This window comes from Loxodonta africana, chromosome 10 (assembly GCF_030014295.1).
Source record: "Loxodonta africana isolate mLoxAfr1 chromosome 10, mLoxAfr1.hap2, whole genome shotgun sequence".
NCBI classification, from domain to species: Eukaryota; Metazoa; Chordata; class Mammalia; order Proboscidea; family Elephantidae; genus Loxodonta; species Loxodonta africana.
In genome coordinates this window covers 78682662-78709799 of record NC_087351.1, presented here as the reverse complement: position 1 = coordinate 78709799, position 27138 = coordinate 78682662, and the positions used below count along the sequence as shown (strand labels likewise).

At 36.7% G+C, this 27138-nt stretch overlaps 1 protein-coding gene across 6 annotated transcripts in view; it reads right to left on the bottom strand.

Annotated features, from left to right (window-relative positions):
• GPHN (gephyrin) overlaps nucleotides 1-27138 on the bottom strand; it is a 570865-nt gene that overhangs the window by 428211 nt on the left and 115516 nt on the right. For all 6 annotated transcript variants that reach the window (XM_064292607.1, XM_064292612.1, XM_064292608.1 and 3 more), the window contains one exon: nucleotides 11248-11326. In XM_064292607.1, coding sequence (XP_064148677.1) covers nucleotides 11248-11326 — 79 coding nt within the window. Of the gene's footprint in view, nucleotides 1-11247; nucleotides 11327-27138 lie in introns of those variants that run through there.

Genomic DNA, 27138 nt, shown 5'->3' with positions numbered 1-27138 from the left:
AATCTAGTGTTACGGAAATTTTCCCAGCTGGGTAAAAGTAACATTCCATAATCTCTCAAAGAATAGTATTTTAGGATTTTAAACTCTCAAAATATCTAGAAACAACAAAATGGTATTTCCTAGTTTTTCTTTTGTCATTTTCTTGTTAATTTGGGCTGAGTCACAAGCAGGTGTTTCTTAGGAAGCTCATCGGGGAAGCATACTTACGGAGACTTTTGACTATCAAACTTCTTTGGCTGCCTATTTGATTGTCTCCCCAACCCACAGCTAGCAATCTTCCACTGAAAAATCCAAGAGTTCATATACAGAACTCAACAGTCATTATTCCATCGAGGCCACCCCTTTGCAGCTATTTAATCTCACTCCTTAGGTACCCACATAAACCAAAACCTAAAGAAACAAAAAATTCTACTCTTCTACTAACAAAATTTGATAAAACATAATGGAAAGTTTATGGTAAGAGAACAATTAAATGGTCAACAATCATATATATATAGGCCATACAGAAAAAATATTTTCAAATATTTTAATGCCAATGATGAGGTCGGCCAAGGACTAGATGTATTCACCATACTTTTACCAAACTTAGCAAAAGAAATTAAAACCAAATGTGATAACAAAAATGAGAGACTCAAAACTGAGGCTGGAAATCTAATCTCTAAAATCTACAAGATACTCCAAAACCTCAACAACAAAAAGACAACCCAATTAAAAGATGGGCAAAGGATATGAATAGGTGCTTTACCAAAGAAGACATCCAGGTGGCTAACAGATACATGAGGAAATGCTCATGATCATTAGCCATCAGAGAAATGCAAATCAAAACTACAATGAGATATCATCTCACCCCAACAAGGCTAGCATTAATCCAAAAAAACAAACTAATAAATGTTGGAGAGGTTGTGGAAACACTGGAACACTTACACACTGCTGGTGGGTATGTACAATGGTATAGTCACTTTGAAAACCAATTTGGCACTTCTTTAAAAAGCCAGAAATAGAGCCACCATACCAAAAAAAAAACCAAACTCAGTGCTGCCGAGTCGATTCTGACTCATAGCGACCCTACAGGATAAGAACCACCATACAATGCAGCAATCCCACTCCTTGGACTATATCCTAGAGAAATAAGAGCCCTCACACGAATGGATATATGCACACCCATGTTCACTGCAGCACTGTTTACAATAGCAAAAAATGGCAACAACCAAGGTGCCCATCAACAGATGAATGGAAAAATGAATTATGGTATAGTCATACAATGGAATACTTTGCAATGATAAAGAATAACAATGAACCCATGAAACATCTCATAACAAGGAGGAATCTGGAAGGCATTATGCTCAGTGAAGTTAGTCAGTTGCAAAAGGACAAACATTGTATGAGACCACTGTTATAAGAACTCAAGAAAAGGTTTAAACACAGAAAAAAAATTCTTCGATGGTTATGAGGGTGGGGAGGGAGAGAGAGGAGAATTCACTAACTATATAGTAGACCAGAATTATTTTAGGTGAAAGGAAGGGCAACACACAATATAGGAGAGGTCAGCACAACTGGACTAAACCAAAATCTAAGAAGTTTCCTGAATACAACCTAACACTTTGAGGGACAGGGTAGCAGGGGTGGAGGCCTAGGGACCGTGGTTTCAGAGGACAACTAGGTCATTTGGCATAACAAAGTTTATTAAGAACATGTTCTGCATCCTACTTTGATAAGTGGCATCTGGGGTCTTAAAAGCTAGCAAGTGGCCATATAAGATACATCAATTTGTCCCAACCCACCTGGAGCAAAGGAAAATAAAGAACACCAAAGAAACAAGGAAAATATGAGCCCAAAGGACAGAAAGGACCACATAAATCAGAGACTCCATCAGCCTGAGGCAAGAAGAACTAGATGGTGTCCGGCTACCACCAATGACTGCCCTGACAAGGAACACCACAGACAGTCCCTGATGGAGCAGAAGAAAAGTGGGGTGCAGAACTCAAATTCTAGTAAAAAGGGCAGACTTAATGGTCTGACTGAAATTGGAGGGACCCCAGAGGACATAACCTCAGGCTCTCTGTTAGCCCAAAACTAAAACCATTCCTGAACCCAACTCTTCAAACAAAGAGTAGACTGGACTATAAGACATAAAATGACACTGATGAGGAGTGTGCTTCTTAGCTCAAGTAGACACATGAGACTAAGTGGGTAGCTGCTGTCCGGAGGTGAGATGAGAAGGCAGAGGGGGACAGGAGCTGGTTGAATGGACACGGGAAACACAGGGTGAAGAGGAGGAGTGTGCTGTCACATTATAGGGGGAGCAACTAGGTCACATAATAATGTATGTGTAAGTTTTTGTATGAGAAATTGATTTGACCTGTAAACTTTCACTTAAAGCACTATTAAAAAAAAAAAAAAAAACTGAGGACGGGAATAGAAAGAGCACAACATCCGGCTGTCAGGTGGCTTTTCACTACGTAGTTTTAAGCACAACTTAGTTGAGCTTAAGTTTTTACATCTCCAAAATGAGAGAATTAAACTGATTGGATATGACTTCCCCGTGGAGGAAAGAAAATTTCAACAGTAGTGTGGGTGACAGATGACCCCAGTGATTCCTACCTCCTGGTATTTACCTTTGTGTTATTCCTTCCTCTTCAGTGTGGTGGAACCTGTGACTTAATTCTAACCAACAGAATACAACATGTAATCATGATAAGGTCACGTTATATTAAGGGAAATGGATGTCACTTCCATTAGTATGTTATGTTATGTTATATAAGATTCTCTATTAACTGACTAGAACTAGAGATTCTCCTTGTTGGTTTGATGAAGTAGCAGTCATTTTGAGGAAGCCCATATGGCAAGAAATTGTGAGCAGTCTCTAGGATCTGCAGGCAACTACTAGGATTTCTAGCCAACAGCCAGCAAAAAAGTGGAGGCCCTCAGTCATACAGCCAGAAGGATATGAATTCTGCCAACAACCTGAATGAGTATGGAAGCAGATTCCTCTCCACTTCAGTTTCCAGATGAAAATGCAACCCAGCTGACATCTTGATTGCAGTTTTGGGAGAACCTGATCAGAGGACCCAGCTAAGCAAAGCCAAGAATTCTCACACAGAGACACTGTGAGATAATAAACATGTGCTGTTTGTTTTAAGCTACTAAGTTTGCAGTAATTTATTATGTGGCAATATAAAACTAATATAAGTAGACAATACAATCACCCATGTGTTCACTCTGACCATTAAATTACCATGTTCTTGGTAAATGTAGTACATGGTTATCAAAACTTTGTTTAAATCATTAGTTTCAATCTCCTGTACTCTCATTTAGCCAAACTGGTTTCTAAACAGCATAACATATTCGTGGAGCTTAAACATACTTTAAGTACTTTAAATAGGTTAATTAGATGTCAAAAGAAATGAAAAATAAAATTAAGTCAGTTAGGCTTGATCTCAAGAAACTTACAACATATTTGAAGAGACACAATACCAACTGCAAAATCTGGTGAATAAAAAAAAAAAAAAAACTCACTACACACCCAATAAAAAACAAAATATCTGTTGCCACTGGGTCAATTCTGAGTCATGGCAACCCAGTGTGTTACTAAGTAGAACTGTTCTATAGGGTTTTCTTGGCTGTAATCTTTACAGAAGCAGGTTGTCAGGCCTTTCTTCCATGGTACTGCTGAGTGTGTTCAAACCACCAACCTTTAGGTTAGTGGTCAAGCGCAAACCATTCATACTAACCAAGGGACCTACACATCCACTACAAGAGCTAAAATTCAAAGACTGATAATACTACATGGTGACAAGGACATAGAGCAATGAAATGCTCATATATTTGTGGTGGGAACGGAAAATGGAAAAATGGGTATAAAGCCAAGAGAGATCAGAAGAGATGACGGCAGAGGGTAAGAGGAACAGACCCAGTGGCACCAATCCCCTAATTCTGTTTCTAAAAGTTCTCACATCTGATCTGGTTTCTGAAGGTCCTTCTTGATTCTCTGAGATATACTCCTCAGTTACATAAGCAAATTAAGCCCCATTACTTATTTCATTAAAATGTTTTTAATACTGAATTGGCTATTTATATGCCTTAGGCAGACAACGCAGATATTGTTCATCTTAAATCATATGTTCCTTGATAACAAGCACTAGGTCTGTTAAATCTAATCTCTACAGTAGTTAAGGGAGCTTTTTGATTAAATAAATTCTAAAAAGAATGAGCTCATAAAAAATTAAACATATATTCTCAGGAATATATAGAAATGAGTGAATGCCTTCTAAAAGCAAAGTATGTCTTTGGATTTGCAGAGCTGGCATAGAAAACAGTATCACAGTATTATAGTACTAGTGCAGATTAAACTGTATTACCCCAATACACACTTTTTAGACCAATAAATATATAATCCTCCAAGCACTAATAAGAACCTGATTAAAAATTATAAGATCTATAGATAGAGATATTAATACAAACAAGACAGCTTTACTAGCTGTTTCGGATTTAGCATAATTACTGCAGCAGAACAAAATGAAAGATCAATAATGTTTAAAATGCTGCCATTATTAAAAAAAAAAAATGCACTTCCACACTAAATGAAATACATCTGCAAGGGAACAAAGGATGTTATAAAAACTTCTATTTCATTTAATAACCATTACTGGACCCAAAGATAATCTAAAATTAAAATTTTATAAATAGTCGATAAAAATTAACTAAGTTCATCTGAGAGTGCAGTATAAGAATGTACTGCTTTATGAAAAATAACCACTTTGGAAACTACTGTTTATCCTCTGCTGACTGGCATTTTTATGAAATTCAGTTTACCATAGCAACCTGTCTTAACACCAGCAGATAAGTACAGGCTATATTTAGATATGATTGCTTTCCAGACAGCAATCCTGCCTTTCCTTCATGTTTAATGTCATGATCCAAGGGACCAAAATATCATTCAATCAGACTGACTGTAGTGTGAAGACAAGTATACACAGGGGGATGAGGCTGTGTTTCAGAAGCACCAAAAGAATGAGAGTTCTCACTAAAAGCAGTAAAATTTCTAAAGAAGTACATACAATAAGAACATCATGTTTAAGAAATTTATAACTAGATAAAACTATTTCACTCAAGTTTTTCTTTGTTCTTAAATGTAAAATGCTGTTATCAAGTATTAATGATCTAAATCTCAAAATACATTTCAACAAGCAGGTTTTTTTCTTTTTTAACCAGTATACTGCATTTGTAAGCTGATATCTAATAACTAAAAAAGAAATCTTTTTATTCTATAAAAAGCAATACTTTACAATCAAGTGTAACAAGAGCAGTAGTAATACAAGTCTGCAAAGGAAACAAGGAAGAGGAATTAATGAAAATGCTGTGGTTACAAAATTACTATGGATTTATTTGTGCTTTATAATCTTTATAATGACAGTGAAAAGAATTTCTATTTTTACTAAATAAGAAAGTTTTATGCTTTGTATTTTGATACTCCAAAGTATCATAATAATCAATCATAGGAAACATCTTTATTTTCTTTACTCTCTAGATGGTTGCATCAAAGTCACTATTAAAGACAAGATGTGAAGTTCAGTTAAAAAATAGCAGCATTTCCTCATCTATAATTTATCCAGAATTTAGGATATTCTAAATTTGATACAACTATTGGAGATTAAAATCTCTTCTCTATTTTTGACTCCTCCTTTTTATAAATCACAAGTGGTCATAACTTGATAATACTTTTCAAAATTTTGACATCACTTAGTGGCTATCTATATGCCTCAGGCAGATGGATACCTTTGGGTAGCATAAATAAACACAAGACTGACATATTTATCACATTGTGCAAAATTCTCAAAAAATATAATCTCCCTATTGGGTTTGGGTTTTTTTTTTTAATATCCTACAATCTAAATTACATATCCCATATTTAGCAATGACCAATAATTCCATGAATTAAACGATTCTTCCTCTGTCTGACATAAACTACGTCTAGAATGGTCCTAAATTTTTAAGTTTTTGCAAATAAGATGAGACACACGCCCCATACACACAATCAGCATAAGCATAATGTATAGTACATAAACACCAACCCGATGCTATCTAGTTGATTCTGACTCATAGCGACCCTATAGGACTAAGTAGAGCTACTCCATAGGGTTTCCAAGGAGCAGCTGGTGGATTCGAACTGCCAACCTTTTGGTTAGCAGCCGTACTCTTAACCACTATACCACCAGGGCTCTGTACAGTACATACAGGTGTTCAATTTCTGTTAGTTTTTTTGCATTCTTGTTATGTTTTCTTTCTCTTTTGATTTTTAAATGGCTTTTAGTAATTTCTATAAATGAATTTGTTTGAATCATTATTTATAGTAAATGGAAACCCTGGTGGCACAGTGGTTAACAGCTATGCCTGCTAAAAAAAAAAGGTCAGCAGTTTATAGTTTACAAATAACCACGAAATCCAAACCATGTTTCTGTTTCATCTTTAGCATATAATCAACGGAAATTTGAAAGTATTTTGAGAATTTCCACTACAGATAGAGAGCACAAGTGAATATAATTCAAAATAAAATACTTTATATATAGCACTTCTTTTGCATGTAATAGTCATCTCTCAGGAAGAAATAGCATAAATGATTTTTTATAACTTAATAGCATGCATCCACCCACTTAAAGAGAAAAAAATTAATTATATCATGCTAAGAATAACTTCTTGTATGTTCCAAAACTATTAGGTTAGATATATTTCCATATTTTTACACTCCAATTACGGTGTTAACATCAAGGTAAATTTGACAACACTTTTCAGTGTTCCACAGAGAGATCACATTGCAACGAGGTCTTATAACAAACACAACTCTGAAAAATCATGCGTACAACAAAGTCAATCTTGAAGCATTCATAACCATAAACAGAAGATAAGCTACTCAAACAGTTTAACTGTTTATTTCAAAATTTAACATGAATGCAAGTTATTAATTTAAACAAACCCTTCGGCACATTCATCAGCAAGAAGTGAATGTCAAGTTCCTGTATATGGTCTTACACTTAAACTACAGGATTGTGATAGAGACAAGTATTCTCAAACTACCTGTCTTAGTCACCTAGTGCTGCTATGACAGAAATACCACAAGTGGACAGGATCAACAAAGAGAAATTTATTCTCTCACAGTCTCATGGGCTACAAGCCCAAATTCAGGGCATCAGGTCCAGGGGAAGGCTTTCTCCCTCTGTCAGCTCTGGAGTAAGGCCCTTGTCATCAATCTTTCCCTAGTCTAGGAGCTTCTCCACGCAGGAACCTTGGATCCAAAGGACACACTCTGTTCCTGGCACTGCTTTCTTGATGTTATGAGGTCCCCCACTCTCTGCTCCCTTCCGTCTCCTTTTACCTCTTCTAAGATAAAAGGAGAGGGAAGCGAGCAATCTAATCTTGCCTCATTTAACCACCGGCAGAGATTAGGATTTATGACACACAGGAAAATCACATCAGATGACAAAATGGCAGACAACCACACAATACTGGGAATCATGACCCAGCCAAACTGATATATTTTTAGGGGACACAATTCAATTCATGACACTACACAAAGGAAAGACATTGTCAGGTATCCCCTTACTTCAATTTTGCCACAAATAACATAATGTTGCTATTATTCCAAACCCAAACCAAATCCATTGCCATCGACTCAATTCCAATTCACTGCAACCCTACAGCAACCCTGCAAGACAGAGGAGAAATGCCCCATAGGGTTTCCAAGGAGTGGCTGGTGGATCTGAACTGACGCTTAACCCTTGCGCCACCAGGGCCCCATTTGTATTATTACAACGGATCGAAACTTAGTAGCAAGACAGAAAAGTCCTCAGGGATTCACAACCTTCTCACCTTTCTTTTCTCCAGTGGCACTGTGCCCTCATTACGCTCACACAGTATGTTGTTGTTAGGTGTCATCGAATCAGTTCTGACTCATAGCAACCCTATGTACAACAGAACGAAACACGGCCCAGTACTGCACCATCCTCACAATAGTTGGTATGCTTAATCCCATTGTTGCAGCCACTGTGTCAATCTATCTCGAGGGTCTTCCTCTTTTTTTGCTGACTCTCTACTAAGTATGATGTCCTTCTCTAGGAACTGATCCCTCCTGATAACATGTCCAAAGTATATGAGAAGCAGTCTCACCATCTTTACTTCTAAGGAGCATTTTGGCTGTACTTCTTCCAAGGTAGATTTGTTTGCTCTTTGAGCAGTTCATAGTATACACAATATTCTTTGCCAACACCACAACTCAAAGGTGTCAATTTTTCTTTGATCTTGCTTATTCATTGTTCAGCTTTCGCATGCCTATAGGCTGATTTAAAACACCATGGCTTGGGTCAGGTGCACCTTAGTCTTCAAGATGACACCTTTGCTTCTCGACATTTTAAAGAGGTATACAGCATAGCTCATTAGATTCATTCAAACCAGTAATTAGTTTTATTACAATCGAAACACAATCTTGGGTATTTACTATATACACTGTTTAGGTAAACTGCTGGTTGTTGTTAGGTGCCATCATGTACCCTTGTCATTGTGGAGTTGGTTCCAACTCACAGCAACTTTATGTATAACAGAATGAAATCATTGGAATTTAGAGAACGAAACAGTCATTTTGTTTCTGCCTTTTCGATCTTCTCTGAGGCAGTAAGCCTATCATCTAAGCTCTGGCTAGTTGAAGTTTAAACACACACACACACATTCACATACACACAGAGAGAGAGAAAAATTTGATTCAGTTTAATTTAATCTCCATAGGAACTCCATATCTGCTCTCATTTATGAAGACTAATAGAACATTGCTTTGAGGGCCAATAATGACCAGATCATCCTGGGTTCTCTGCATCCTACCTTTTCCTCCTCTATTATTTTCTCTCCTTTCTAGTAACACTGGTGCTTGAAATAGTTGATTTTTCTTTACCACCAATTGCTTTCAGCATCAGCAGCTCAGGTAGAAGGATCATAATAAAATCTGCCAGGCATATTAACCTAATGAAATGCTCATTCAATATGCACATCTTATTAACATAATATACTTTTATTTGGAACATTTATTAAAAACATACATGTACTATTTTAACAGCCAATACACTAGTCTAGAGAACTCATCAAATGCCAGTAATTTTTTAAGAAGGATTTTTTTTTTTTGGGTAACAAAGATATTTCAGACGTAATTCCTACTCAATATTGAAACAAACAATTCAACTCCAAATAGAACCATCTAATGTACATGAATCAGTGAACTAGTTGTAAAGATTCATGTCAAGAGTCTGGAACAGAAGACACCAAGATGGCTTTTTAAAGAAATTCTCACTCGTGACATGTATACTAAATGAATACAATTGCCATTGGAACAGAATTCAGAATAAAATATTTTCCATCACGACAACTAGGATATTTTTTCCACACTGGGCGTTTCTTTCCTTAAAGAATTTAACCAAGTAAGAAATATATCCCTAAAATATAAATTACAGTCATTAAAAGTATATCTTGACAATTAAAAAAAAAAAAACTTCTTTCCCAATCCAAATAGGCAGGGGCAAGAACAAATTCTTCCTCACTGACTTCTTACATTCTTCTATACTAGAATAACTGGTGCCAAGAGATTAATGTCAAGTCAAGAGAATGAGGCTAAATTAAGAGAACTGCCTGCTTTAAAACAGAGACTATGAGAATTATTTTGTCTATTCAGCACAATAGTGGTCTGAGATGAATTTTTCTTAGTATACCGATTAAATTTAGAATCTAGTGGTAGGTGGCATAATGACTATTACTCTACATTCTGGGAAGAAGTACCAAATTCTCTCAAAATACTACAATTCATTACTATCATCCATTGTTCAACTGTAATTCTCCACAGCTTTTATATCATTAAAGTCCATATAAGCATTTTTTTTACAAAGATTCCATTAAACAGATAAACCTATTGCACCAAAAATATACCTTATGAGTAATACAAAATAAACTTTTTTTATTCTTTCAAATGGGTAAAATCTTTCAAAAAATATAATTTCCTCCCATCCTTATAAGGCAAATAGAACTCTATATGCAAATAAATGTTAATCGGTATTCATTTACTAGGTATACGTACATCCACATAGAATAACTGCACTGTGTCCTTGATTAAGTATTTACAAGGCTGAAGGGAGAACAGTCAATCTTCACAAGAATAAAAATCATGGAGAAAGAATACTGGCAATACTTTTGAGTAAAGAAAAAAGATTGGGAAATGAATAAAGAAGAGAATTGGATTTGGAAACTTATTCTGAACTCATTACATTATAATCATAAATCTTCAATACATTTTCAGCTCTCTGTTTCTTGTGGCTATATTTTAAAAAAATGACTATTCAATCATTAAGCAATTAATAACCTTCAAATTCAATATGTCCTTGTGTTTTATTCCTCATAAAATTCTCATTGGTTTACTACTGAAACTGCTGGGAGGGTAGATCACATGTGATCTGGAAAAGACTGATTTCTTATTGTAATATATTTCATTGCATGTATTCTACATAGTTAAAGAAAGCACCTGCCACCATTCAATTGTCTTTTTCCTGCTGCTCAGGCCTTTGCCTTGATTTAGACCTTCTGGTTAGCAGCCAAGCTGTTAACCACTGTGCCACCAGGGTTCCATATATATACATGCATATAACAGTAACTTTACTGAGGTGTTATGTTCATATAGCAGATAGGATACATATTTTCCGGTACATAAAAAACTGTAAAAAATTTAATTTAGCAAATGGAGAGTGGTATCAGAGTAAAGTATATGTTGATGAATGAGACTGACTCAAGCAAAAAAACTGAAACTTATAAAACTTATACACTTCTAAGTTTATACATATAAAATACCCCAAAAATCCTGTGCCATATACAGCATTCTAACGTAAAATATATTTGAAAAAGCTTAAAGTAGATGTGAACAAATTCAATTTCACTTTTCAAAGCAAATAAACTGTTAATCATGTTCCCTATCTAGTATCTATTGCTACACAGACAAGATATTGCTAGTGAAGAGTTAATCATTATTCATGACATCCCCCCCTTCTTCTCAAATCTCTTCTCCTAAAAAGAAACTATACCATCAGTCTTCACTATGTGGAACACAAACTATTAGAAAAGCAGAAATTGCTCTAACTTAAATCAGTTCTGCATTACAAATCTTTTGAAAACAGTCACACCGATCATAAAGCTTTAAATCATACTTAGTACTGAAAACCAAATACTCACAAAGAAGGATCTTGTACAAGATCTTTGAGATTTATCCCACTGCGATCTTCTGCAAGATTCCTGAAGCAACTATCACTCACTAAACAGAAAGGGGAAAAGAAAGGAAAATTAGTTTAAACAAAACAATTTGAAGGATTTGGTGTTGTGAATATATGTAGAAGAGAGAGGCATCTAAATTTCATTCAAGGTATTTTAAGTAATATAAAATTTTAATTATCTTCCAATGAGAGATTCTTACTCAGTGATCTTTGAAAAGTCACAAAATCTCTCTAGGATTAATTTCCTTAAACATAAAACTATGAAATAAAATAAAATGATGGTTTAAACTAAATGGCCTGAAAAGATTTCTTCAAGATTTAATGTTCTGAAAACTAAGTCATACTAAAAGAATGCCCTCAAAATATGATATATTTTATGAATCATATTTTTGATCTACATTTAGTTTATAACTACTGGTGACCAAAAGGATTTGTAAAATTAAAACTGGTTCTCTGAATAAGGTTTTCCAAACATCGATACTGATCAATCTCTAGGTCTGGCAGATTTAGCAACAAATATTAATATTCAATAACCAGCCAATATTTCACTAATAATTTAAGCAGACTTTATAAATAAAACATATAAAACTGTAAACATCTGGATCTTTCATAACATTTAAATTTTGTTGTTACTTTTACAAAACTAATTTACCAGTACATAGTGGCAAATCATAGCTCTCACAAAAACAACTAGAAAAAAAGAGATAAACTACTGCCCCCCCCCCGAAAAAAAAATTAAAGATATTGGAAAGCAGTGGGCAAAAAAAGGAATAAAAAAACTAAACTTGAAGAAAAGTTAAGATCTCTTCTTAGGTGAGCTGAACCTGCTGATTGTTTTCATTTCTGGGAGACTGCCAATTAGACATAGTCTAAGGCTCAGAAAGAAGGACACCACTAAGAAAAAGAGAAACCAGCAAAACTCTTGATGGTTCATGGGCTGGCATGACAGATTGGAATCTTGTGGCACCACAAAGGCACAGACAATTTTCTCTCTGGGAGATTTGCTGAAGGGCTTGATTGCTAACTGAAAGGTCAGCAGTTCAAATTCACCATCCGCTCCATGGAAGGAAAGACCTGGTGATCTGTTCACATAAAGATTTTAGCCTAAGAAATCTGATGGGGCAGTTCTACTCTGTCCTATAGGATCCCGATGAGTTGGAATTAATTCAATGGCACGCAACAACAACAGGATGGCACAGAGGATGGTGATAGGATTCTGGGTCAGAAGGCAGGCAATATTTTCTGTAATCATGTGGTGTTTAGGAGTCAAAGTCATACTATAGCAGGTGCAGCCTACAACGTTCATTGTAGCATTTCAACATGTCTCCCCTCAAGACATATGCTCTCAACCAAAAGACTCCCTTGGGGAGCAGGGGAAATCAATAAAAAGTATCAGAGCCAGAAAAGCAAAGTAAAATTTCCCACAGTTTCACAATACATAAGTACAAGAGAGAAGAATCTATAGCAAAACAGGTCATGCCCTTAAGACATTTAAAAGGGTGGATCATGTGTACCTATAATATCAACAAAATTGCTATTCCAGACTCCACCCAGCACAATTCTTGGTTGAACTGAAGTGATTTGACCCTCATTAAATCTTTCAAATAGAGGATTGAGGGAAAATAAAATTTACTTCAATTTCTACTGTTCTATTATAAACAATATTTGGCATATAATAAAAATTACTATATGGAAAAAAGCAGAAAATGTGACCAGTAATCAAGAGAAAATATAATAAATACAAGCAGATCTACAGATGACAGTTAAAAGACAAGAAGAACTAGATGGTGCCCAGCTACAACCGATGACTGCCATGACGGGGAGCACAACAGAGAATCTCTGAAGGAGCAGGAGAGCCATGGGATGCAGACCCCAAATTCTAGTAAAAAGACCAGACTTAATAGTCTGACTGAGACTGGAGGGACCCCAGAGGTCATGGTCCCCAGACCTTCTGTTAGCCCAAGACAGGAACCATTCCCGAAGCCAACTCTTCAGACAGGGATTGAACTGGACTATTAGACAGAAAATGATACTAGTGAGGAGTGGGCTTCTTGGATCAAGAAGACCCATGAGACTATGTATGCAGCTCCTATCTGGAGGGGATATATGAAGGCCAAAGAAGACAAAAGCTGGCTGAATTGACACGGAAATACAGGGTGGAGAGAAGGAGTGTGCTATCTCATTAGGGGGAGAGCAACTAGGAGTATACAGCAAGGTGTACATAAAGTTTTGTATGAGAGAATGACTTGATTTGTAAACTTTCACTTAAAGCACAATAAAAATATATATTTTAAAAAATGTATAACCTGAAAAAAAAGAATTCAGTGGGTGAGTTTTGTGGCAGATTTAACACAGTAAAACACAGGTAGGTAGATCGATAGAAATATCCACACTGAAATAGAGACAAATAAATGAAAAGAACAGGGCATAAGAGCCATTTGGGAACCAAAGCAGTCCAACATATTTGAAATTGCAGTCCCAGAAGAAGAGGAGAGAGAGAATGGAGAAGAAACAATATTTTCAGGAAAAAAATGACTAAGAACATTCCAAAACTGATGTAATACACTAATCTACTGACACAAGTAGTACAACCCCACACTGGAAAAAATTCAAAGAACAGTACCACACAGTAATCAAACCGCTAAAAACCAAAGTTTCACAAAAATCTTAAAAGCAGCAAGGAGAGAAAACAGGACACATCATTTTCTAAGGCGAAGCAATAAGCTTAACACATAAGTTTTCAACAGAAACTATGGAAGCCAGAAGATAACGGAATGATACGTTTTAAACGCTGGGGATCAAAACTGAATGTAAGTTTATAACTTGATAAAATATCCATAAAAAATAAAGGTGAAATAAACCAATTTTCTTATACAATATTTTTATATTTGTTAGCAAAATGAAGATTTAGTGACTGATTAGTTTATTTCAAGTTAACAATTTCATTACATGCCTTTGAGAGCCATTTCTAATCTATGTAAAGGGCAAGTAGAATATAGCACTTGCCTTGTCCACTTTCAAAATCCATTACTTAATATCTTATTTGTATTCTGTATTCCCTTTTCTTACAGAGATCATCTCAAAATTATTAGCTTTAAGACCCCCAAATGTAAATCTGCCTCTGATAGAAATGATTAATACATACAAACAACGATGTAGCAAAAACATTTAAAGTGGAAAAAAGTTTGGATTCTTTTTTATTAATTTTAAAGCAATACCCCGTTGTTTTTAATAAGTAATTTTGACTAATATATCATTTTCATTCCATATTTAACAAAAGCTGATCTCAATCTGTTGATTTATGATAAATTCTCTGCTTTCCATAATTTGAACACAAATGCTCTTTATTACGTCAGTTCCTAGGGAGGGCCTAACAGAGGAAAATAAAATGCTGGCATATGCTAAGAAAAACTGGTTTCTAGCTAAGCTGCACTATAATTGAAGGCATAATATATTATATCATAAAATATGTTCTTATGAAGTTTCTCGCCCAGTTTGGCAAAATGAGAGCTTCGTTATAAACTTCAAGAGCCTGAAAGTTTTGCAGGCTTAATTAAAATGTAATAAACCTTTGTTCCTTTAAAGGCTTGCTACTCAGCTATCTGTGAAATAAGTTTTGCTAAAGAAGGGACTTTTTAAAAAATCCATGACCCATCCAAGTTTTAAATTTAAACAGCAACAAATCCAGAGAAGTAGGGTCTTAACAATAATTCTGAAACTTTGGCTGCCTAAAAGAATATAACTATTGTTTTTAGTTAAGGTTTTTTTTTTCATCAATGCAACAAACTTTTTTTTTTCCTTCCCTTTGGTATTTAATGATATTATGTTTTAAGGAGCTAGTGAACAAAGTTTTTCATGTATAAATCACACCAAAATCTACCATTTTTGATCATCATATCTTTCTATGTGTTTTTCCCAGTATATGCCAATGAAAGGAATTAGTGTGCCCTTTACTCCACTGATTACTGGACATTCTTCAATATATTAATATATAATCACAAACCAGGAGAAATTACAATAGAAACATTAGTCAAACTGCATAGTACTAACATGAAAATTATATACTTGCACCTCAATCTGATTTATGTTGACATAATAATTAACTTAGAAAACAAAATTACTTAAAAATATTCATAAACAGACTCTTTAACAGAGTGCCTGGTTAATCATATGCAATTTTTTTCTGTATATGTTCATCCTTCCGGTCTATAATCAAGATAATAGTTGACATTTATTATTTGCTAAGCACTACATATTCATTATTTCACTCATGCTAAGTATATTACAGTTATATGTACAACCGATAAGATCCTTACAATGTATTTTCTAAGTCCAGTTATTATGGATTATTCCATCAGGTTATTAGGAACTATATTATGAAAGACTTAGTCTTTCTTATTTATAGGATGACATTTATATACTGCCTGCCTCTGGTCAAGGAGTTTTACGTAACAAGAAAATTTCTACCATTATGAATTCATGTTTAAAAAAAGGCATTGGAGGGAATCACTATTTATAATCTTGATGGTGTTGTCTTGTGTTTAAGAAAATAAAGCATTTAACTATATGAAATTGCTAAGAAGACAGAAAAAACAGATTCTATTAAAAACCCATTCTGTAGTTGCTAAATATCCACTGAAGTAAAATTCTAAGGTGAGGAATGACCCTATAAAAACAATTGATAATTAAAATAAAAATGTAAATGTATAGAGACATTCTAGCTGGTTTAATCTAAGGTAATACTTCAGGCAAACAAAAACCGTAAGCAGAACTTGTTTATTTGCTTGTGTTTGCTACTTTATCTCAATTATTCCGTGCATTTTTATAAAGCTATGGCTAAAGGTAATGCGTGACAAGATCTACTGCAACCTCATTTTGTCATATGCCAAAGACCACGCATTTTCCATACGTCTGTCCAAATTTAACATGTCAGAAGTTAACTACCCTCTCTTCTCATGCTTCATATAAAAGAAGAGGAGATGGAGGATGTAGCAGACGCTAATTTTCCTTAGATTTTCTTTACAGGAGCAGCACACAGTCCCTACCTACTGTGATGGTGTCTGTTAAGAGCTCATAACTTCACCTTTTTCAGAGGACTGTCCTTGGCTAATGGGAGCTCCATCACCTGAAATTGCCTGGAAGATTACCCCACATCCTAGGTAAGCTAATAACCAGTGATTAACTGACTGATGTCCCAGCCATCACGGTCCTGGGCAGAAAAACCTCTGCAATATAATTTACCTTTGCAGTTCTCCTAGAATCAGACTAAGGCTAGACTTCTTCTGAAGCCACAGCTTTGTCTAGCTTTCTTCCCAGTCCTTATATGTTTCCTTCACTCTCTTACAGATTTCTTCTAAAATGACTCCCTCAATAAACCATTTGCAAAACAATCACAACCTCAGACTCTGTTTCTAGAAATCCTGACTTTATAACGCGGAAGAAATGGAGAAAGATGGAGGAAAACACGGTGAGGAGAAGGGAGGAGAGAAGGAGGGAGTAAAGAGGAAAAGGGCAGGAAGATGAGGGGGGAGAGCAGGAGGACGGGTATCAGGAGGTGGGGGAGGGAGGAGGGAGAAGTGTGGAGAATGAGATAAGCAGGGAAAGGAGCTGAGCCTGGGGAAGAGGACCTGAGCAAGAGAAGGGACAAAGCATGGAGCAAATCAGGAGGATGAGGAGGAGCTAAGGAGGAGGAGATGGGGAGGACAAAGGGGGATGCCGAGAAGAGAAGGAAGGCAATGAAGAAAAAAGGTGGATAAGGCAAGTTGGAAGGGGCAAATAGGAAGGGAGGGGAGAGGAGGGGGAGAGCAGGAGGAAGGACACAGAAGGAGACAGAGATGGGGGAGGTGTGGATGGGGGAGCAGGGGAAAGTGAGAACAGGGGAGCAGGGAGAGGTGAAAGGGGAAATGGAGGAGGATGGAAAGAAAGAAGAGGGAAGGAAGAGGAGGGAGTGAGGAGAAAGGAGGGGATGAGATGCAAGGGGGAGGGAAAAAGAGAAGTGGTAGAGAAGGGGCAGGGGAGGAAGGGGCAGAAGTGGAAGGAGGGGTAGGTAGGTAGGAGGAGGAGAAATAGGAGCAGGGGGAAAAGGAAATGGGAACAAGGAGGAGGAGAGAAGCAGCTGGGAGGAGACACAGCAGCAGGAACAAGGAAAAAAATAGGAAAGATAAGCAATAGGAAGAAGAAAGCTGAGGAGAGAGAGTAGGAAGGGGAGGGAGGAAAAGCAAGGGGAACGAGTATGGGAAAAGATAAAGGAGAGGAGGACGAAGGAGGAGGAGAATAGGGGGGCAAGAAGAGTGAGAAAGAGGCAGGAGAAGGGAGGAAGAAACCAACAAATTAAAGGGTTTTAACTGCTCATACAGCTTGAGCAGTAAAGTTAACGGATATAATGTGTAGCTGAGAAGCCATATGGTGTTGGTATATTTGGGTTTCCATTTGGCTGCTTAAATATGTGTCATGAATTACTGTAGCAACTACGGTACTAAAGAGACTAAAAAACATGAAACATTAAGTTTCAACAAAAACCAGACTCACTGAAGAATTAGATACACTCTGCTATCTCAACAACAGCAAAATAGATCTGCAGGAATAACAGTGTATAAAGTCACATGATTTAGACATGGCTAGAACTCATTCTAGCAGCTCAGATTATTATTTATGACTATGAGACTACTATGTCTTGCTATGCACAAGGATATATGATTTTTACACATCCTGGTTACACACCAGAAGTGAGTTCTTTATTAACTACAGTAGTAGTAATAACAACAACAATAATAAACACGGGATCATAGACTGAAACTGAAATTTAAAAGTATGAAGCTTCTAGAAGAAAAACTCCTTTGCAACTTTCACGCAGATTTCTTAGATTAAACACAGAAAATAATAGTAAATTTAAAAACTGATAAATTACAATTCATCAAAATTAAGAACTTCTGCTCATCAAAAAGACATTATTAAGAAAATAAAGGAGGAAATCACAAATTGAGAGATACATTCATAAAACATATATCTAACAAAGGACTGGTATCCAGAACATAGAAAGAACTCCTACAAACCAATAAGAAAAGACAAATAAGTCAATTTAAAAAACTGAGCAAAAGATACGAAGAGACACTTCACAAATGAAGCTACAGCAATGACCAATAGGCCCATGGGGAAAATAAAAAGCTCAACAGCATCAGCTACCAGGGAAATACAAATTAAAACTGCAATTACTACAAACACAACAGAATGGCGAAAGCGAAGGACTGATAAGACCAGATGTTGCACAAGGTTGTGAAACAATCAATACTCTCATACATTGTTGGTGGGACTAAAAAACAGGACAGTGCCTTGGAAAAGTATTATTATAAAACTAAACATTTATCTGCCTTGTGACCCAGCAATTCCATTTCTAGGTATTTACCTAAGAGAAATCAAAGCATATACCCATGAAAGACTTATATAAGAATGTTCATAGCAATTTTATTCATAATAGCCCTAACTAAGAAACCTACAGGTTCATCAACAAGAGAATGGATAAAAACTATAGTATATTCATATATAGAAAGTAAAGATATATACAACATGGATGAATCTCAGTAACATTAAGCTGAGTAAGAAAAAGCCTTACCCATAAGAGCACATACCCTATGATTCTATTTATACAAAATTCTAGAAGAGGTAAAACTACTCAAAGGCAAAAAAAAATCAGAAAAATGATTGCCTCTGGGGGATGGAGACAGGGACTGACTGGGAAAAGATATGAGGAAACTCTCTGGGGTGATAATAATGTTCCTTAAACTGGAAGAGGGCTGGGTTACATAGATGAATACATCTGTCAAAACTCATCAAATGGTACCCTTAAATTTTTATATTTCACAGTTTGTAAATTTTACCTCCAAAAGAAGGAATCTTAAACAAATGCTGTTGTTAGTAGCCACTGAGTCAGCTCCAGCTGATAACAACCTTATGTATAACAAAACTGAACACTGCCCGGTCCTGCACCATTTTCGTGATCATTGGTATGTTTGAGCCCATTGTTGTGGCTATTATATCAATCCAACTCATTGAGGGTTTCCCTCATTTTCAACGGCCCTCTACTTGATATGCATGCTTAAGTGTTCAGGGCTGAAGCGACTGATATCTGTAGCTTACTTGGAAATATATAAAGAATAAGACGAATTGATGAATGGATAGAAGAAAGAACATATGGATATAAATACGATAAGGCAAATATAGCAAAAAAATGAAACTGGGGGTGGGTGTATAGATACTCATTGTATAATTCTGTCAACTTTGAAATTGTTTGAAATTCTAATGAAACAGTAAAAGAAAATTAATAGCCATAATAATAAAATTAGTTCTAGAGGACAATGTTGAGCAAAGTGAGGAAATTTTAATCTGGACTGTGTATTAGAAAATAGCATTGTATTATTATCAAATTTTCTGAATATGATGTTTCCAAAGTGGTCCTTGTTCTTAGGAGATTCATGGTGATGCATTTAGGGGACTAAATAGTTCACAAATAAAACCATACCAAACACACATTCACGGAGAGAGAGAAAGTAGGAAAGTACGTACACAAGGGTCAATTTATGGCAAAATGTTAATTTTCAATCTAAGTGAAAGAACCTCCACACATCTGTCAGTTTATGATACTGTGGTGGCTTGTGTGTTGTTACGATGCTAGAAGTCATGCCACCAGTATTTCAAACATCACCAGGGTCACCCATGGTGGACAGGTTTCAGTAAAGCTTCCAGGCTAAGACAGACTAGGAAGAAAGGCCTGGTGATCCACTTCCAAAAATTAGCCAGTGAAAACCCTATATATCACAACAGAATATTGTCCGATATAATGCTGAAAGATGAGCCCTCTAAGCTGGAAGGTACTCAAAATACACAGCGACTGCAACAATGAACTTGTGCATACCAATGTTTGTGAAGATGGCACAGGACCAGGCAGCCTCTCATTGCTTTGTGCATGGGGTCATCATAAGCCTGAGCTGACTCCATGTTAGCCAACAACAACAAATGAAAGGAATATAAATGTAGTGTTCTTGAAATTTTTCTATAAATTTAAAACCTCCAATTATTTTTCAAATTTAAAAGTATAGAAGAAAAACGAAAAAATAAGGGACTTTTGGCAGCATTAGCTAAAGGCTTTCCAACTTAACACAAAACAAATTGTGGTATAGTCATACAATGAAATATTACACTACAAAGAACATGAGTGCATGTGGCAACAAAAGGTTGAGTAGAAAGAGCCAGGTACAAAAAATACATACTGTATGAGTCTATTTATGTAAAGTTCAAAAACAAGAAAAACGAATTAATTGTGCTAGAAGTTAATGTTGTGGCGGAAGGCACATAGTGACTGGGAGAGCCACAAGAGGGCATCTGAGGTTAATGTTCTATTGAATCTAAGTGTTGTCTAATTGAGTAGTATAGTGAAGATTTGTATACACCTTTGTATTTTATTATAATTCAACAACCAGTTTGTATTTTCTCCTTTTCAGATCAATCAAGTATGTCTGCAAGCATTTTAAAAAATCAAACTTTTAAAACAAAGACCAGAGGAGGCGGAGCCAAGATGGCAGACTAGGTAGACGCTACCTCGGATCCCTCTTACAACAAAGACTCGGAAAAACAAGTGAATCGATCACATACATAACAATCTACGAACCCTGAACAACAAACACAGATTTAGAGACGGAGAACGAACAAATACAGGGAAGCCACGATTGTTTTCAGAGCCTGGAGCCAGCATACCAGTCAGGTAACCTTCGGAGCCCGATTTGGGGCAGAGCCCAGGGGAGCAGATGGCACAAACAAGGGGCCCAGCCCTACCCCCGAACTCACTCCGGGAGGGGGCCCAGCCGGTTCGTGCAGGCGGTGTGGTGACGCAGCCGGTGGGAGAAATCCACGGGAGGCAGTGACGGATCTTGGAGCGGGGAGAGCAGCGTCCCAGCCGGGGAACCGTCCCGCCGGGATTCTGGCTGGGCGCAGGCACGGCATAAGCACGGGGAGCTGCTCCACCCACCTGAACTAACCCCGGGAGGGGGCCCAGCCGGTTAGCGGAGGCGGCACGGCGACACGGCTGGCAGGAGGAGAAGTCCCCGGGAGGCAGCGACTGATTTGGGAGTCGAGAGTGCACTGTCCCAGCAGGGGAACCTTAACGTTCGGTGGGGGCTGGCAGCGGAGGATCTGACCGTGACTCCAGCGGGCCAGACCCCCCGGGGGCAATCTCCACACAGACAGCACACATAGGCAACACGCCCCGTGGGAATCTCAGATATAATACTCATTCCAAGCAAGACAAGCAACTCTGGCTATATTCTGAGGTACTATTCTTCTATCTCTCTGATCCCTCCCCCACCCTCCCCAGGCGGCTTCATTAACATACGAATAGCCTGAGCCAGAGGGAGAACTCTGATAGGGATCTGACTGCATTTTTTTTTTAGCGCATTTTCTGGAAAGACTAGTTTCCCAGTGATGGCTCGGAGACAGCAGTCCATATCAAACCACATAAAGAAGCAGACCATGACAGCTTCTACAACCCCCCAAACAAAAGAATCAAAATCTTTCCCAAATGAAGATACCATCCTGGAATTATCAGATACAGAATATAAAAAACTAATTTACAGAATGCTTCAAGACATCACAAACGAAATAAGGCAAACTGCAGAAAAAGCCAAGGAACACACTGATAAAACTGTTGAAGAACTCAAAAAGATTATTCAAGAACATAGTGGAAAAATTAATAAGTTGCAAGAATCCATAGAGAGACAGCATGTAGAAATCCAAAAGATTAACAATAAAATTACAGAATTAGACGACGCAATAGGAAGTCAGAGGAGCAGACTCGAGCAATTAGAATGCAGACTGGGACATCTGGAGGACCAGGGAATCAACACCAACATAGCTGAAAAAAAATCAGATAATAGAATTAATAAAAATGAAGAAACCCTAAGAATCATGTGGGACTCTATCAAGAAGGATAACTTGCGGATGATTGGAGCCCCAGAACAGGGAGGGGGGACAGAAAACACAGAGAAAATAGTTGAAGAACTCCTGACACAAAACTTCCTTGACATCATGAAAGACGAAAGGATATCTAGCCAAGATGCTCATCGAACCCCATTTAAGATTGATCCAAAAAGAAAAACACCAAGACATATTATCATCAAACTCGCCAAAACCAAAGATAAACAGAAAATTTTAAAAGCAGCCAGGGAGAAAAGAAAGGTTTCCTTCAAGGGAGAATCAATAAGAATAAGTTCAGACTACTCAGCAGAAACCATGCAGGCAAGAACGGAACGGGACGAAATGTACAGAGCACTGAAGGAGAAAAACTGCCAGCCAAGGATCATATATCCAGCAAAACTCTCTCTGAAATATGAAGGCGAAATTAAGATATTTACAAATAAACACAAGTTTAGAGAATTTGCAAAAACCAAACCAAAGCTACAAGAAATATTAAAGGATATTGTTTGGTCAGAAAACCAATAATATCAGATACCAGCACAACACAAGGTCACAAAACAGAACGTCCTGATATCAACTCAAATAGGGAAATCACAAAAACAAATTAAGATTAATTAAAAAAATAATAATAATAATACACATAACAGGGAATTATGGAAGTCAATAGGTAATCAAATAATCAAAAAGAGGGACTAAATACAGGAGGCATTGAACTGCCAGATGGAGAGTGATACAAGATGATATAGAACGATACAAGTTAGGTTTTTACTTAGAAAAATAGGGGTAAATAATAAGGTAACCACAAACAGGTATAACAACTCCATAACTCAAGATAAAAGCCAAGAAAAACGTAACGACTCAACTAACATAAAGTCAAACACTATGAAAATGAGGATCTCACAATTTACTAAGAAAAACGTCTCAGCACAAAAAAGTATGTGGAAAAATGAAATTGCCAACAACACACATGAAAAGGCATCAAAATGACAGCACTAAAAACTTGTTTATCTATAATTACGCTGAATGTAAATGGACTAAATGCACCAATAAAGAGACAGAGAGTCACGGACTGGATAAAGAAACACGATCCGTCTATATGCTGCCTACGAGAGACACACCTTAGACGTAGAGACACAAACAAACTAAAACTCAAAGGATGAAAAAAATATATCAAGCAAACAATAAGCAAAAAAGAAGAGGAGTAGCAATATTAATTTCTGACAAAATAGACTTTAGACTTAAATCCACCACAAAGGATAAAGAAGGACACTACATAATGATAAAAGGGACAACTGATCAGGAAGACATAACCATATTAAATATTTATGTGCACCCAATGACAGGGCTGCAAGATACATAAATCAAATTTTAACAGAATTGAAAAGTGAGATAGACACCTCCACAATTATAGTAGGAGACTTCAACACACCACTTTCAGAGAAGGACAGGACATCCAGTAAGAAGCTCAATAGAGACACGGAAGACCTACTTACAACAATCAACCAACTTGACCTCATTGACTTACACAGAACTCTCCACCCAACTGCTGCAAAGTATACTTTTTTTTCTAGCGCACATGGGACATTCTCTAGAATAGACCACATATTAGGTCATAAAACAAACCTTTGCAGAGTCCAAAACATCGAAATATTACAAAGCATCTTCTCAGACCACAAGGCAATAAAACTAGAAATCAATAACAGAAAAACTAGGGAAAAGAAATCAAATACTTGGAAAATGAACAATACCCTCCTGAAAAAAGACTGGGTTATAGAAGACATCAAGGAGGGAATAAGGAAATTCATAGAATGCAACGAGAATGAAAATACTTCCTATCAAAACCTCTGGGACACAGCAAAAGCAGTGCTCAGAGGCCAATTTATATCGATCAATGCACACATACAAAAAGAAGAAAGAGCCAAAATCAGAGAACTGTCCCTACAACTTGAACAAATAGAAACTGAGCAACAAAAGAATCCATCAGGAACCAGAAGAAAACAAATAATAAAAATTAGAGCTGAACTAAATGAATTAGAGAACAGAAAAACAATCGAAAGAATTAACAAAGCCAAAAGCTGGTTCTTTGAAAAAATTAACAAAATTGATAAACCATTGGCTAGACTGACTAAAGAAATACAGGAAAGGAAACAAATAACCTGAATAAGAAACGAGAAGGACCACATCACAACAGAACCAAATGAAATTAAAAGAATCATTTCAGATTACTATGAAAAATTGTACTCTAACAAATTTGAAAACCTAGAAGAAATGGATGAATTCCTGGAAAAACACTACCTACCTAAACTAACACGTTCAGAAATAGAACAACTAAATAGACCCATAACAAAAAAAGAGATTGAAACGGTAATCAAAAAACTTCCAACAAAAAAAAGCCCTGGCCCGGACGGCTTCACTGCAGAGTTCTACCAAACGTTCAGAGAAGAGTTAACACCACAACTACTGAAGGTATTTCAAACCATAGAAAATGACGGAATACTACCCAACTCATTCTATGAAGCCACCAACTCCCTGATACCAAAACCAGGTAAAGACATTACAAAAAAAGAAAATTACGGACCTATATCCGTCATGAACATAGATGCAAAAATCCTCAACAAAATTCTAGCCAATAGAATCCAACAAAACATCAAAAAAATAACTCACCATGATCAAGTGGGATTTATACCAGGTATGCAAGGCTGGTTTAATATCAGAAAAACCATTAATGTAATCCATCACATAAATAAAACAAAAGATAAAAACCACATGATCTTATCAATTGATGCAGAAAAGGCATTTGACAAAGTTCAACACCCATTTATGATAAAAACTCTTACCAAAATAGGAATTGAAGGAAAATTCCTCAACATAATAAAGGGCATCTATGCAAAGCCAACAGCCAATATCACTCTAAATGGAGAGAACCTGAAAGCATTTCCCTTGAGAACGGGAACCAGACAAGGATGCCCTTTATCACCGCTCTTATTCAACATCGTGCTGGAAGTCCTAGCCAGGGCAATTAGGCTAGACAAAAAAGTAAAAGGTATCCGGATTGGCAAGGAGGAAGTAAAGTTATCACTATTTGCAGATGACATGATCTTATACACAGAAAACCCTAAGAAATCCTCCAGAAAACTACTGAAACTAATAGAAGAGTTTGGCAGTCTCAGGTTATAAAATAAACATACAAAAATCACTTGGATTCCTCTACATCAACAAAAAGAACACCGAAGAGGAAATAACCAAATCAATACCATTCACAGTAGCCCCCAAGAAGATAAAATACTTAGGAATAAGTCTTACCAAGGATGTAAAAGACCTATACAAAGATAACTACAAAGCTCTACTACAAGAAATTCAAAAGGACATATTAAGTGGAAAAACATACCTTGCTCATGGATAGGAAGACTTAACATAGTAAAAATGTCTATTCTACCAAAAGCCATCTATACATATAACGTACTTCCGATCCAAATTCCAATGTCATATTTTAAGGGGATAGAGAAACAAATCACCAATTTCATATGGAAGGGAAAGAACCCCCGGATAAGCAAAGCATTACTGAAAAAGAAGAAGAAAGTGGGAGGCCTCACTATACCTGATTTCAGAAGCTATTATACAGCCACAGTAGTCAAAACCTCCTGGTACTGGTACAACAACAGGCACATAGACCAATGGAACAGAATTGAGAACCCAGATATAAATCCATCCACGTATGAGCAGCTGATATTTGACAAAGGACCAGTGTCAGTTAATTGGGGAAAAGATAGTCTTTTTAACAAATGGTGCTGGCATAACTGGATATCCATTTGCAAAAAAATGACACAGGACCCATACCTCACACCATGCACAAAAACTAACTCCAAGTAGATCAAAGACCTAAACATAAAGACTAAAATGATAAAGATCATGGAAGAAAAAATAGGGACAACCCCAGGAGCCCTAATACAAGGCATAAACAGAATACAAAACATTACCAAAAATGATGAAGAGAAACCCGATAACTGGGAGCTCCTAAAAATCAAACACCTATACTCATCTAAAGACTTCACCAAAAGAGTAAAAAGACCACCTACAGACTGGGAAAGAATTTTCAGCTATGACATCTCCGACCAGCACCTGATCTCTAAAATCTACATGATTCTCTCAAAACTCAACCACAAAAAGACAAACAACCCAATCAAGAAGTGGGCAAAGGATATGAACACACATTTCACTTAAGAAGATATTCAGGCAGCCAACAGATACATGAGAAAATGCTCTCGATCATTAGCCATTAGAGAAATGCAAATTAAAACTACGATGAGATTCCATCTCACACCAACAAGGCTGGCATTAATCCAAAAAACACAAAATAATAAATGTTGGAGAGGCTGCGGAGAGATGGGAACTCTCACACACTGCTGGTGGGAATGTAAAATGGTACAACCACTTTGGAAATCTATCTGGTGTTATCTTAAACAGTTAGAAATAGAAATACCATACAACCCAGAAATCCCACTCCTTGGAATATACCGTAGAGATACAAGAGCCTTCACACAAACAGATATATGCACACTCATGTTTATTGCAGCTCTGTTTACAATAGCAAAAAGCTGGAAGCAACCAAGGTGTCCATCAACGGATGAATGGGTAAATAAATTGTGATATATTCACACAATGGAATACTACGCATCGATAAAGAACAGTGACGAATCTGTGAAACATTTCATAACATGGAGGAACCTGGAAGGCATTATGCTGAGCGAAATTAGTCAGAGGCAAAAGGACAAATACTGTATAAGACCACTATTATAAGATCTTGAGAAATGGTAAAAACTGAGAAGAACACATACTTCTGTGGTTACGAAGGGGGGAGGGAGGGAGGGAGAGGGTTTTTTATTAATTAATC